This window comes from Helicoverpa zea, chromosome 8 (genome assembly GCF_022581195.2).
Source record: "Helicoverpa zea isolate HzStark_Cry1AcR chromosome 8, ilHelZeax1.1, whole genome shotgun sequence".
Taxonomy (NCBI): Eukaryota; Metazoa; Arthropoda; class Insecta; order Lepidoptera; family Noctuidae; genus Helicoverpa; species Helicoverpa zea.
Genome location: NC_061459.1, coordinates 902,639 through 916,606, shown reverse-complemented (window position 1 = coordinate 916,606; position 13,968 = coordinate 902,639). Strand labels below are relative to the sequence as shown.

The 13,968-nt window shown below is 41.3% G+C and overlaps 1 protein-coding gene across 2 annotated transcripts in view; it reads left to right on the top strand.

The window, feature by feature from the left end:
- Window positions 1-13,968, top strand: part of LOC124632410 (neprilysin-4-like) — a 53,745-nt gene that overhangs the window by 35,937 nt on the left and 3,840 nt on the right. Inside the window, exons 3-8 of one of the 2 annotated variants that reach the window (XM_047167242.1) lie at window positions 181-323; window positions 11,278-11,523; window positions 11,817-12,019; window positions 12,396-12,572; window positions 12,973-13,080; window positions 13,602-13,746. In XM_047167242.1, coding sequence (XP_047023198.1) covers window positions 181-323; window positions 11,278-11,523; window positions 11,817-12,019; window positions 12,396-12,572; window positions 12,973-13,080; window positions 13,602-13,746 — 1,022 coding nt within the window. Of the gene's footprint in view, window positions 1-180; window positions 324-10,525; window positions 10,729-11,277; window positions 11,524-11,816; window positions 12,020-12,395; window positions 12,573-12,972; window positions 13,081-13,601; window positions 13,747-13,968 lie in introns of those variants that run through there. The other variant, XM_047167244.1, reaches the window with a different exon arrangement.

Sequence of the window (13,968 nt, the reverse complement as noted above, 5' to 3'; positions counted from 1 at the left end):
CGGTATTTTGTTATACAATAAAAACTGTAATTCAGTTTCCATTTCTATTGTCAAACTGTGCGTATTTTTTTTTTCTTTTCTGGTTTGTGTAACAAATGACATGCAAATGATTCTTAATCCAATGAGATTCCAGAACTGTTCCACACTGCACCCATTAACTAATTCCCTTCCTTCTTCCAGAGAGCGCACGGTGCGATGCTCGTCAGTGCTAATAGGGGCACTCGGCATCTCTCTTATAGCGCTGGCGGTGTACACAGCAGTGCTGGTGCTGACGGAGTACCGGAGCCCGAGGCCGTGCGTCAGTGAGCAGTGTGTGGGGACTGGTGAGTATGTTTTATTTCTTTATAGCTTTATGTGTGTATGAATTACCTATATTTACCCGACTGCCAAGAAGGGTTGTATTTTTCAAGAATACAGCTATAGAACTTCTACAAACTGTAGGTAAGTACGGCTGCATCTAGTTTGACTGAAAACCGACCCCAAAATAGGCAGATGATGTGCGTACCTAACTTTCAAATTTAGTGCAGTTGTTAAGGTAGGTAAGGAATAGGTACATTAGAAGTATCTAACTCGTAAACAAATGAGTATGACGTAAAAAGATCTAAGCAATTAATTCTACGCGTGCGCGAATTATGCACAACAAACAAACCGGCGGTAAATATCCCATAATTAACTACATAAAAAATAAGTCACAAGTAAATAAATGTCTCCATAACATTACTACATTTATGCGTTTTCCATTACATTTACCATAACACGTGTCGATTGGCGTAAAGCCAGTAATTTATCGAAGATATGCAAATATGTGAGACATGTAAGTAGTGTAGGTAATAACTGTCTATTATATAGCTGCTAGTATTTTTCCCGCGGTTTCACCCGCGTCCCATGTAAACTACTGCCGGTACCGGGAGTAAAATATAGCCTATATTACTCGGGAAGAGTGTAACTGTGAAAGAAGTTTTTATATCGGTTCAGTACCTAGTTTTGGAGCCTTTAAGGAACAAACAAACAACAAAAAATATTTATTCTTTACTGTATTACCTAAGATATGTAAATAGTGTAATAGCTGTCTATTAGCTATGTACTATACCTACACGATAGCTTCTATGGTAATGTCAGTCACGGAAGGATGCCTCCTAGTTTTTATATCACAACTAGCTGTTGCCCGCAACTTCGTCTGCGTGGGCAATATAGAATAGTCAAAATACTACTTACCCCGTACGTGTATTCTTTCACGTGACAGTATAATTAGGATTACCACTTAGCAGTCGCATAGATTCAATGATCAAGGTTGTGTTGTGGATGTGACCATTTATCTAAACAAAAGAAGTAAAGTTTGTGACGTTGTGGAAATCTCTGGATCTAGTCAGCCAATTTGGAAAATTATTACGTATGGTGCGTAAGTAATTTTCACAGGAAATAGCTATAATCTATGTCTATATGCTTTGAGTCTGACAAAGCTGTCATTTGTACATTTTCTGCAGCTGCTGCGACTAATCAGAAGCCAGAAAGTCTGTCAGTCTTACCATGGATATCGTCTGGTGTAGTTGACTGGATTGAAGATAGGTAGATAGGTAGTCGCTCCAAGCAAAATATTGGTACTCAAACAGATTCGGTGACTGGAAGCCCAACACCAACATAGTTGGGGAATAGCTAGATGGATGATAAAATGAGTCATCATCATCAGCAGGCGCATAGGGTAGGATAGTTTCACTACTACACGGGAGAAACACTTGTATGACTTGTATGAATTGGGGATTTTCTGTGCACTTACTCACTATGGTAAGGCTGACCCCACATTAGGCGTGCGCGACCCTCGGGCGTGTGAGTAGCGCGGGCGTCGCGAGCGCGCTGCGTGAAAGTCGCGTTTTGCTGCCCTGCGGCATGTGTGAAGAGTGCAAGCGACGCGCTCGCGGCGAGCACGCGGCGCTCGAGTTGCGTTCTTACCCCTTCGCCCGCTATCCCCGCCGCCCGCTAAACGCCTTAGCAGTTAAACGTCAAGTCGAGCGCGCTGCAAATGCCGCAGGGCAGCAAAACGCGACGCTCACGCAGCGTGCTCGCGACGCACGCGCTGCTCACACGCCCGAGGATCGCGCACGCCTAATGTGGGGTTAGGTCTAAACCGGGAGGGACTCCACCGAAATGTTTGCATTAGTTCACGAATAGGCAAAATGTACGTATCTGTGAGAGTCCACTTCATGTGTTCGTACTTGAAACCTGCAGTTTTGCCAAGATTTTCAAAATGTCATCATCATCATCATCTCAGCCATAGGACGTCCACTGCTGAACATAGGCCTCCCCCTTTGATCTCCACAGATACCTGTTGGAAGCGACCTGCATCCAGCGTCTTCCGGCGACCTTTATAAGGTCGTCTGTCCACCTCGTTGGTGGACGTCCTACGCTGCGCTTGCTAGTCCGTGGTCTCCACTCCAGCACTTTTCGGCCCCATCTGCCATCTGCTCTGCGAGCAATATGGCCTGCCCATTGCCACTTCAACTTGCTAATCCGGTGGGCTATATCGGTGACTTTGGTTCGTCTACGGATCTCCTCGTTTCGGATTCGATCACGTAGAGAAACTCCGAGCATAGCCCTCTCCATAGCTCGTTGAGCGACTTTGAGCTTTGAGATGAGGCCGATAGTGAGAGACCACGTTTCGGTGCCGTAAGTCATCACTGGTAACACACATTGGTTGAAGACTTTCGTCTTGAGGCACTGAGGTATGTCGGACGAAAAGACATTGCGTAGTTTCCCGAACGCTGCCCAGCCGAGTTGGATTCGGCGGTTGACCTCTTTCTCGAAGTTGGACCTACCTAATTGGACTACTTGTCCTAGGTAGATATATGAGTCAACAACTTCGAGTACCGAGCTTCCAACAGAGACTGGGGTGGGCTGAACATGGACATTTGACATAATTTTCGTCTTGTCCATGTTCATTTTCAGGCCCACCCGTTGTGAAACTCGGTCGAGGCCCTCGAGCATCATACTGAGTTCCTCCATCGACTTTGCCATGACTACGATGTCGTCGGCAAACCGAAGGTGAGTGATGTATTCGCCGTTGATGTTGATGCCAAGTCCTTGCCATTCCAGGAGCTTGAAGGCGTCTTCCATTGCGGCAGTAAACAGTTTCGGGGAGATTACGTCCGCCTGTCTTACGCCTCTTCTCAATGGAATCGGCTTCGTGCTATGCTCCTGTACTCGGACCGACATGGTGGCGTTATTATACAAACCCTTCAACACCTCGATGTACCGATAGTCAATATGGCATCGTTGGAGTGACTCAAGTACCGCCCATGTTTCCACCGAATCAAAGGCTTTCTCATAGTCCACAAACGCTAAGCATAATGGCAAGTTATACTCCTCGGTCTTCTGTATAACTTGCCGCAGCGTATGGATGTGGTCTATGGTACTAAAGCCTCTTCGGAAACCGGCTTGTTCGGGAGGCTGGAAGTCATCAAGCCTGTGCTCGAGACGGTTCGTGATAACCCTTGAAAACAGCTTATAAACATGGCTTAGAAGTGTGATGGGTCTGTAGTTCTTCAATAGGCTGTTGTCACCTTTTTTGAAGAACAACACCACCACACCCCTGCTCCATGCTTCAGGCGTTTTGCCCTCGGACAGGACGCAGTTAAAGAGCTTCTGGAGGACTTTAAGTGCCGGTGTTCCACCCACTCTCAGAAGCTCTGAAGTAATTCCGTCCTCACCCGGCGCCTTGTTGTTCTTAAGCTGCTTCAGGGCCATCCTAATCTCGTACAGACTGATGTCCGGGATATCTTCGGTATAATGTCGGGACAGCTTGGCTCTTGGATCTCCTGCCAAGCTGTCAACGGACTTTGCGACCGAAGTGTATAACTGTCCATAGAACCTCTCGATCTCGCCTAAAACCTCTGCCTTGGTCGACGCTATGCTGCCATCCTCCCGTTTCAGCTTAGTCATCTGGCTTTGCCCAATAGACTTGTCCTTTGCGAACACTTTGGAGCCTTGGTTTCGCTGTATGGTCTCTTTAACACGATTCGTATTAAAGAGACGCAGATCGTGTCGCAAGGATTTGGATATTCGTCTATTGAGCTGCCTAGAGGCTGGCATCGAGCGTGGCGGCGCCGAAACCACTCGACGAGGACGACGAGGTGCCTAACCTAGTCGGCAACTTCGACGAAGCCTCGAAGCAGGAGGCCAAGGAAATCATCACCAACGAGAAAGAGAAGGAAAAGGAAAAGAAACCCGAATCAGAAACCAAAGCTGCAGATAAAAAAACCGATTAAACTTTTAGTCGGCCACAATGGTGTAGTTTTTAATTTTGCTCACCCAGTGAAATAGGGTTTCCAAAGGCACAGAGGCGTCTCAAATAGTTCTCGTTTTATTTTACATTGTGTTCCTAAAGTAAATGTACTTTGAATTTTTACATTTTCTACATTTATTTGTGTGTAAATTGTGAATGTGTTATGTTGGTACAGGGACACGGTTTTTTTAATTTTTTTAATACATATGTGACTTTGGAAACCTCGACAAACCTGATTTAAAACTGCTTAAACTCTTATGCCATGCACTAATACATTATTTTTAGTTTATATTGTAACATACAGCATAATGGGATATGAAACATGTCGATTCTGTTTAAATAGGACTTAGTTAAGTGTTGTAATCAACCTATTGTTGAGACATTGGCGATATAGGTAACATTAATATTATATTATAAAAATATAATTATTATACATTATTTTTGACAGTGCACCAGGAAATCATAGAGTATATATGTATAGTAAAAGGTGTTATATACACCTTAGAATATTTTTAAAATATTTTCTAAAGTTGTTGATTCATGTCCGGAGTAAAGATTTGCTTTCTTAAAAAAATAGATTTAAAGAAACAAAAGATTAGTCACAGGTAGCTCTATAGGTTACTGAGCTAACATTGTATAAATAAAATTATAAAAATTGCAAAAATTTGTAAATGATTAGAGTTTTGGTATGTGGAGAGAACATTAAAACTTTGATCGAAGTAAATGGTCTTTTATTTCAGTAATTACATATATGACTTCGCATCATGGAAAGACTGCAACTGTAGCAAGCGTCGTTCAGCCATGAGGTTTAAGGTTTGCTCGGTTAGTTTTTGAGGCCTATTTTTACGGCAGGGTCTAAAAAACTTAGACCCTACCGTGCGGACAGTTTCCACTAGTCCGTCGTTGATCTCGTCCACTGACACTAAGTTCTCAAGGCAAGCAAAGCGATTAGAGAGCTCGAGTTGAAAGCTTTCCGGGTTTTGAATATGGGACCGAGTAGGTCGGAGCGTAGACTTCATCAGACTGGACCTTTCAAGTTTAACATTGATATTCAGTGAGGCTCTTACGATTCGGTGATCGCTTCCGGTTTTTACCCTGTTGATCACAGAGACATCACTGAATATCCGTCTCTTGTCGGTCATGAAGAAGTCTATCTCGTTTCTCGTGAAACCATCGGGACTCAACCAGGTCCATTTCCTGTGAGGCGGCTTCTGGAAGAAAGAGTTCATCATGAAGAGTTCCTCTTTCTCCAGAAAGTCAGCCAGCCTCTGTCCCCTATGGTTCCGTTGCCCATATCCAAATTGCCCCACTCTCAACTCATCACCGCTTTTCTTGCCCAACCTAGCGTTAAAATCCCCCATAACAACAGTGAAGTGGGTTTTGGAACTATGTATGGCCCTACTTACGTCCTCATACATAGTCTCCACCTCATCATCGGAGTGTGACGAGGTCGGTGCGTATACCTGAATGACCTTCAGCGAATATCTTTCGGATATTCTGAGTATTAGGTATATCACCCTGTTCGACACACTGTCGATGGTTGTTATGTTGCTTACGAGGGACTTGTGAACGAGAAACCCGACACCACCTTGGGACTTTTGGTCTCCCTCCCGGTAGTAGAGCAAGTTACCAGACTTCAGGGTTACGGTGTCCTCTCCCTCTCTACGGACTTCGCATAACCCCATAATGTCCCAATGTAACTTGCTCAACTCCTCTTCCAGCTCGCAGATCTTTTCGTCAGTCCTCAATGTGCGTATGTTGTGTGTTACCAGGGCCAGTCGTCGTGGGGGTGGGTAGCCGGATCTCTTCCGGAGATTCTTAGCACCCCCTGCTCCGCCGTTACCTTGACCGCTACCCGCGCCAGGGATAGCGGAGCTGCCGGGGACTGGGGGCCTGGTTTCTGTGCTTCTCATTGGGGGGTAATTGCCTTTAATCGCCACGCTTGGCAGGCGGGTTGGCGATCGCAGTGAGGGTATGCAGTACGCGGAGGACGCTGCTGCCCGACCTCCGGTTTGTCCCTTAGTCGCCTCTTACGACACCCACGGGATGATTTGGGGAGAGCGCAATTCTAAGCCGGCGTCCCACTTCATATCTTTATATCAGTAGCTCAGTATAACTCAGTAGCTCGTTTAAACTCGAAACTCCTGTGCGGCTCACTCATTCAAATAGATCATTCAGATATAGTGATAGGTTGGTTGTTTGCATCTTTCTGATATATTGAGCGGTTGCGATTTAACAACTTTTTTCTAATTAAAAAATATACTATTCTTATGACTGTAGGTACAACCTACTTCTTTTATATTAATTAGTTCAATGAATAGTCAATCGCAATCTAGTATTGAGTATAAGCATTAGTTTAGTAAGTATTAGAAAATAAAAATGGAAATAGCCTTCTGATTTCCCTTCATACTTTACGGCGATTATCACACTGCCCCGCATGATGCAGCGTAGTGCGTGGATGCGTTTTTTTCCGTTGTATGGAAATATCTCCGTTTGTATGGAAAACACGCATAGTCCAACACACTGAAAATGCATCCACGCGCGTTCATGCGGATCACGCACATACATGCGGAGAAACACGCACCCCCGCGCGTAGGTGCGGGGCGAGACGCAAGGTATGGCACACTGAATCCCGCAATGCCGCGCGTGATTTTGAATGGGCGTGACGTGTATATTTGAAAATGGAACTCGCTGTGCGTGAATTTACAAAACGCACCTACGCGCGTGAGTGCGTGAAAAACCCGCACGATGATGCAGATCTGCACTCCCGCAGGAACGCGCGTAGGTGCGTCGACACGCAAGATGCAGCGTGATGCGGGGCAGTGTGAAGATCACCTACACAGGCTTAGGACTGTCTACCTACGTAATTATTTACGTGAAAATTAAATTTTAGTTCAAAATGTGTATTTCGAGTCAAAACATGTTTGTTCGGTTGACAAGATTATAATACCGAAATATTCACTAAGGACAAACAATTATAAGCCTTATGCGTCAGCAATAGAGTTAACAACTTATCAACTTATTGTGGTCAAAGTAACGATATTCGTAATCGTATGGGTGCGGGCGAGACGGCTCGCCTGACGTTCAACCAATGGCGCGCGACGAAGCTATCCGACGCCACAGATTAGTTAGTACCCGACGCGATGACCGACGAGTGAGTGAGGTGTAAAGAAAGATAATACTGAACTACTGACACATTCGGATATGTAAAGATATGAAGAGTGATTGATTCAAATGGAATGATTCATATCATTTGTATCTAGATCACTCCTGAGTTACCCATCTCTAACCTGGAGCCAATCAGAGCTCTATGAAGCGATCATACGCTTTGGCTCCTACTGTTATTGTGGTTTCTTAAAATGTATTCACCTCATTCAACGATGAATGTAATTCTGATGGTACTATTAAGAACACTTGCTTAGCGCAAAAGCTGACGTTGGCAGGCCGACTCTTTTGACTTCTCTAATAGGATACCATTGGTTTTTGTGCAATGCATGCTGGATTAGGATAGAATATATAGGTGGATAGGATTTGCAGCAGAGAACAATTCTGTCTTTGTAATTGAATGACATCAAACGTAGTTTTATATAAAAGGTGTTTTTTAGGGTTTTTAGACTTGGCTCGGGTCTTACTGAGACTGTTCGTAATCGTGAACAGTGTATTTGCGATCAGAAGTTGAAAGTAAGCATGTCTCTGGTATGCGACGCGTAATTTGTACGTTTCCAGACGCATAAAGCATTTTACGTGTGTATGGTATTAAATCGAAAAAGCTCCCATTTCTTATCTGCATTTTATATCTGGGCTTGTTTTTAAAGCTACAGAAGCCTACATTACCTACCTCACGCTTAGCAGCGCTTGCGAGAGATAGATCTTCCGCTCTTCTAGGATTAAGTTTACATATTTTGCATCAGGAAAAATAATTAAGGTCTACTTAATACTACTCACTCAAAGTAATTTGTTTTAAGGCCACCACATTAGTGGAAGATAAGCTAAATTATGTTTATGAAAAAATCCTGATATGAACTCCATCTGTAACTTTAAATGATAATTAATTGTTCCACTAAAGTCATCATTTTTGACATAATGTTCAAAAAATAATTTAGATGGCACCGTTTTAAATTTGGCTGAGAACTATTAATTTTACTTTCATCAAGGTAATAATTATAGTTGGATTTTGATGTGGTACGGCAAACTGACAAACACTATTGAAATGTCTATCAAAAAATTACACTACGTGTTAAAATATGGTGAATTACGGAAAATACACAACTCCATCTGTTGAAATAATAATCCTCTATAAAGAATGTATGGTAATTAATTGTCATTTACCACCTCGCTCTTTTGACAAATTTGATGTATTTTTACCACAGATGGAGCTACTTTAACCTTGGCTAAACAAAATTTTCATATTTTTTTTTCTTCCGAAGTTACTTATAAAGGTGTGATTTTCTGTGTAAAGATTAATAATAGAACGAACAACTAATATAAGTACAACATTCAAATGTACAGTTTTGACAAACAGATTGCGTGTCGGAATATTTTACATCTTGAATTCACAAAGTTAATCATATCTTTTGATAGAGTGAATCGATTTCGATGAAACCAAAACTAAGTAATACCCCAAGTTACGTAGAATTTTTGTATATAAGCATTGTCTGCATTGAATCCGTAGATTTTACGTGAATCGCGAACAAACAAACAGATAAACAGACAAACAGACAAACAGACAAAAATGATAAAAATGGTGGATATGGGTTCTGTTAGTTATCCTTTAACATGCCGGCTATTTTTTTTGTCAATTTCTTCAATGTACAAAAATTACTTTTCTACAGATTTATTATATGTATAGATTAGTTTTAATTACCGACATGGTATTGCTATGTAGAAACAATTAGGCGTCTGGCGCGATGCGAGCAATGTTACATTTGCATATGCAAATAATGTAGACTCATCCTTTTAGATTAGATCTGTATCGGTAAGTAATTAGTCTTGACACGTCTTTGTCTCAGAAATGCCGTGTCAGGCCGTACCTATGGAGATTATAATAAGAATATGATCGAAACGTGAGAAAAATCGAAGTAGGTGCTAGAACAATGACAAAACAGATATTGGAATGAAGTATTTGCACAACGCTATTATAATTTTATTTACGTGCTGGTAAACATAATGCGCACTAAAATTCTTTCTCAGTAATGAAAATACTATCATCATACAGTAAAGAGGAAACATTTTTTGTTAAACTGAAAGTTTTTATTGAGAAATATTAAGTTAGGTTTATTTTTATAATCTATTTCTACAATGTACACACTATACATATATACAAACTTAAACTGAATCGATGTGACAAATTCACTGTTGAAAAAATTAACTCTTCTCGAGTAACATAGACTAGGTATATTTTATTTATCCCAGTACGGGCAGAAGTTCCTACGCGACGCGGGCGAAACCGCAAGAAAACGGCTAGTAACACAATAATCGGTATTGGACTACTACCGGACTTTCTTTCCATGCGAGTATGTCATAACCTTTTAGAGTGAACCGGGGAAAATTGACGCTAGGCCACTTACGTGACATGTCGTTACATAAGGACAATTAATCCAGATTCACGCGCCATTTTCTACGCAAAAACATGTTATTTACCTGTCTTATGCCCGTAATTAAATAATAAATATTTATAACTGTTGTTATTTGTATTTATTTTTGTGATTACCTGATTAGGTATTAGTTGACGAGTTCGATTACTAATGATGTTGATGATTTCCTTCTCGTATCCTGATGTCTAGACGGCGTCAGTGACTTGTGCGTTCTTAGTTTATTTATAATAAGTAGGTGTTATTTATAGTAATAGTGTATATGTCCTATAGGTAATAATTCCAAAAAACCATCAACCCCTGCGTATATCGCTCGTCCAATTAAATATAAACGGTCGCATTTTCGCATAAATTTCAAAATGAAACGCATTTTCTGATTTAAAAGCAAGAAGTACTTACATCATATATTTTGTAGTCCACGTGTTTTCTAATGCAAGTGACAACTGCGCCACTTTGACGGGAAAACTGTAATAACTTACATGAATTATTTTGAGTCATACCCAAGTATATTTTTCTTTAAAAGGGACAAGACGCATTGTGTATACTGAATTAAATTTGATCGTAGTATAAACACGTGTCCTAGATTATAATATTTATAGTTTAATTTTCATTCATCAATAAAAACATTTGTCAGTTCAATAGTTTGGTCAGATGTAATCGTGTGCTGCTGTTGTTTGTACTAGAAAATAATAATAATGCATTCGTATTTGTTTATTTTAAGTGTCAAAATATTTTCATATGCAGTGCTTGTGATATTTTTAACTAATAGGGTTGTTGATGCTAAGTTTGTTGATGCTAGGTTTGTTTCGCGTGTTAACAAGGAGAATAGTATTGATAAACAAGCCCAAATTGAGGCTACAGGTTTGTTTCAATTAAATCATTTTAGAATTTAATTGGCTAGAATTTTGTATCAGATATCTAGGCATAGCTTATTGCACTGCGTGTTATGATGCGCTGTTCTTTTACCTATTATGCAGGGAAGTAAAGCCAGCATTCTCACATTTATTTATTTTATTATAATAGGAGCAGAATAGTTTTATAACAACTTTGCTAACGAGCATCTAGATAACAATTAACTATTAAACTCGATAATAATGCTTTTTACTGCATCATCTAGCCGCATTGAGCGCTTTACACTCCGAAGTTACGTAATCCCGTTGTTTAGATATTGCATATTTATGCATTAGCAGAGAAAGTTATATGGCTTCCTGATTTACCCCACTCTCCTCATTGCGAACTATTGATATTGTTTAACTTAATGCATAGCTTCATTTTGGGACCTTCAAATTAGAAATGTATGGTCTTGTCACTTGGACGATTTCACATAACAACCATATCAAACAATTAAATATACTTATTTGAATTGACTACCAACTTGAATTAAATATAATATTTTTTTTTCTTCCGCAGCGTCAAGAATCCTACAAGCACTAAATAAAGACGTGGAACCTTGCAATGACTTCTACGAGTTTGCGTGCGGTGGCTGGATCAAGAGGAACCCTGTCCCCGACTGGGCCACCTCCTGGGACCAGCTGGCGAAGCTTCGAGAACAACTGGTCAATGACCTCAGGGAGCTGCTCGAAGCTAAGGATGAAGAGGGCCTGCCCGAGAGTGTGATAAAAGCGAAGAGTTTGTATAGGACTTGTGTTAATACTGGTGAGTTGTGTTTGTTCTTCCGAAGTTTTTATTTAGGAGAAATAGTGTCTCGTTCGGACTATATGAGTAAAAAACGTGTGCTATTAGTTTGCGCACAGGATCGAAGTTCTGGGCTTTTAGGAGTTTTTAATTTACCAATTTGGAAAAATTACCGTCTCAAAAAAAACATTGTTAAAAAGTCTTTAAAAGATCAATCGTAAAACAACATTGCTACTAGCAAGTCGTAGCAGAATTAGCCTATCATATCCCTCAGTAATCCTTTTCTATCAAAAACTATTTCTTTGTTTATCCAGATAAACTAGAAGCCGACGGCATCAAACCAATCCAGAAGATCCTAGTAAAGCTGGGTCTACCGCCACGGCCGCCGACGGAGGTGAGCGCCAACTTCACGTGGGAGGACGTCGCGGGACGAGGGAGGAGGAACCTGGGGCTCAATGTGCTGCTCAGCGTGCAGGTCGCTGAGGATGTCAGGAATACCAGCAGGAACCGGGTTGTGGTGAGTAGTCTGGGGTCTGGTCTTCTAATCAGTTCTTGCTACTTTAATGGGATGGTTTAGGTTGACCGTAATTTTGGGCATCTTTCAGCTATTTTCAGTTGAAGCCATTATTTGTCTGGTTAAATGTAGATGATGGCTAAGTTTCAGGGTCTAAATATCAGTGTGTTACTTCCAGAAACTTAAGAGACTTAAACCAATGTTAACATCTAGAAATATAACTTTGGTCCAAAAGGAAACGTCAAACCGTAAAATCTAGATTCCTCATGCTGAGAGGCACACGAAGATACTCCATGTATGTTCAAAAAGTGGTGACTTTTTGTAGTTTTCGACTTACCTCGTCTGTGTGCCAATTCCAAATACCTCATCTTCTCTGCAGATCGAGCAAGTATCCCCCGGGTTCAGCGACCGCTACCTCCTCCAGCCGGAGCAGTTCTCCCACGAGCTGGCGCAATACCACAAGTACATCAAGTCTATGATCAGCATCGCCGACAACGAGACCGACGCCGAACAATTCGCTGATGACATTGTGGAGTTCAGCAAGAAGTTGGCTAAGGTAAGCTAGATGAATTCGGGCATAGTAGGCAGGCTGAGAGACTGTTTCGACGAGTTTTTGCGGTCCTTGAACACAAAGGGCTCTAGAAGGAACAGGTTCTAGACAGTACAAGTCTAGCAATACCGTCCGATTTCACACTGACTCACACTGGGAAAATAAGTTATTTATATAATGATTTTCCTAAAAAAGACGAAGACTTCAATCCCAAGTTTTAAAGTGATGCTGGGGAGTGTGAAAGGTATTATACTACTTCGGAAGAATTTCTCCAAAAGCTTGAACATTTGCATTTATATGTATAAAAATTCTAAATAGATTTACATATATGTACTACTGTACCTTTGCCAAACATAGAGCTGATCAACAGAAGTTCAGAAGTCTGAAAATTAACGTTACGTTGCAGATAATGACGCCAGTGGAAGTCCGTCGCAGCGGTACCCACCTGTTCCACGAGGTCAGCGTGCAGCAGCTCATACAAGGCTCCAGCGCCGGACCCCCTCAGTGGAAACTGGTAAACACATCATATTTCGTTTTCTTCGATTGTTCAGAATTCATAAAACAATAGTAAGTTTCTTTCCCCCAATACAAATGGTTTCAAGATTTAGCTAATGTTAAAAATGCATTTTGTTGAAGACCTCTGAGTAACGATGAAAGGAAATGATCAATCTTGAGCAAATATGACAAGTTATATTGTATTATCTTAATGATGATCTGCTTATACAGTTTACCAACTAACTGTGGACGAAGACCTAGATTGAAGCCAAGTTACTAACAAACGACCACTGTAGATGAAACTCTTCGGTTTTACTTGCTCTGCCAGGAGTGGGAGTGAGATATAATACGGATAACTTTCAGACTACAGTCTTCTTTGTGAAACTTTCTAAAATCCACAAATCAGATCAGGTTGAAGTCGCTTCAGCCTAATCTAGGAATTCAACCCTGGAGAGGTCAATAGAGCATGAGGTTGGAGATGCCAGACAGTTGTATGGTCTCTTGCCAGTTCATCTTGTAACTAAAGTTGATGGTCTCTAGCACGACTGGGAGCGGTACCTGAAGCTGGTGTTCAGCAACACGAGCGTGGTGCTGCACCCGCAGCAGGACCGCGTCATCGTCATGGACCTGCCCTATCTGCACAAGCTGTGTGTGCTGCTGTCTGAGACCAAGCCTGTTATTGTGGGTAAGATATGTCTTCTAAATTGCTGATAAATAAAATGTTAGCATGATATATGTATAGGCTGGAGAGGTAGTCCGGTAATTATAAAATGTTTGTAAATTTTTCAGTAAGCATGTTTGACCATATTTTTTTTATCTTCATTCATCGTATTTGCAAAAATAAATCTTTCATTCTACCAGCAGTATTTATCATGGAGCGACTGCCTATTTGACTTTTTCAACCAAG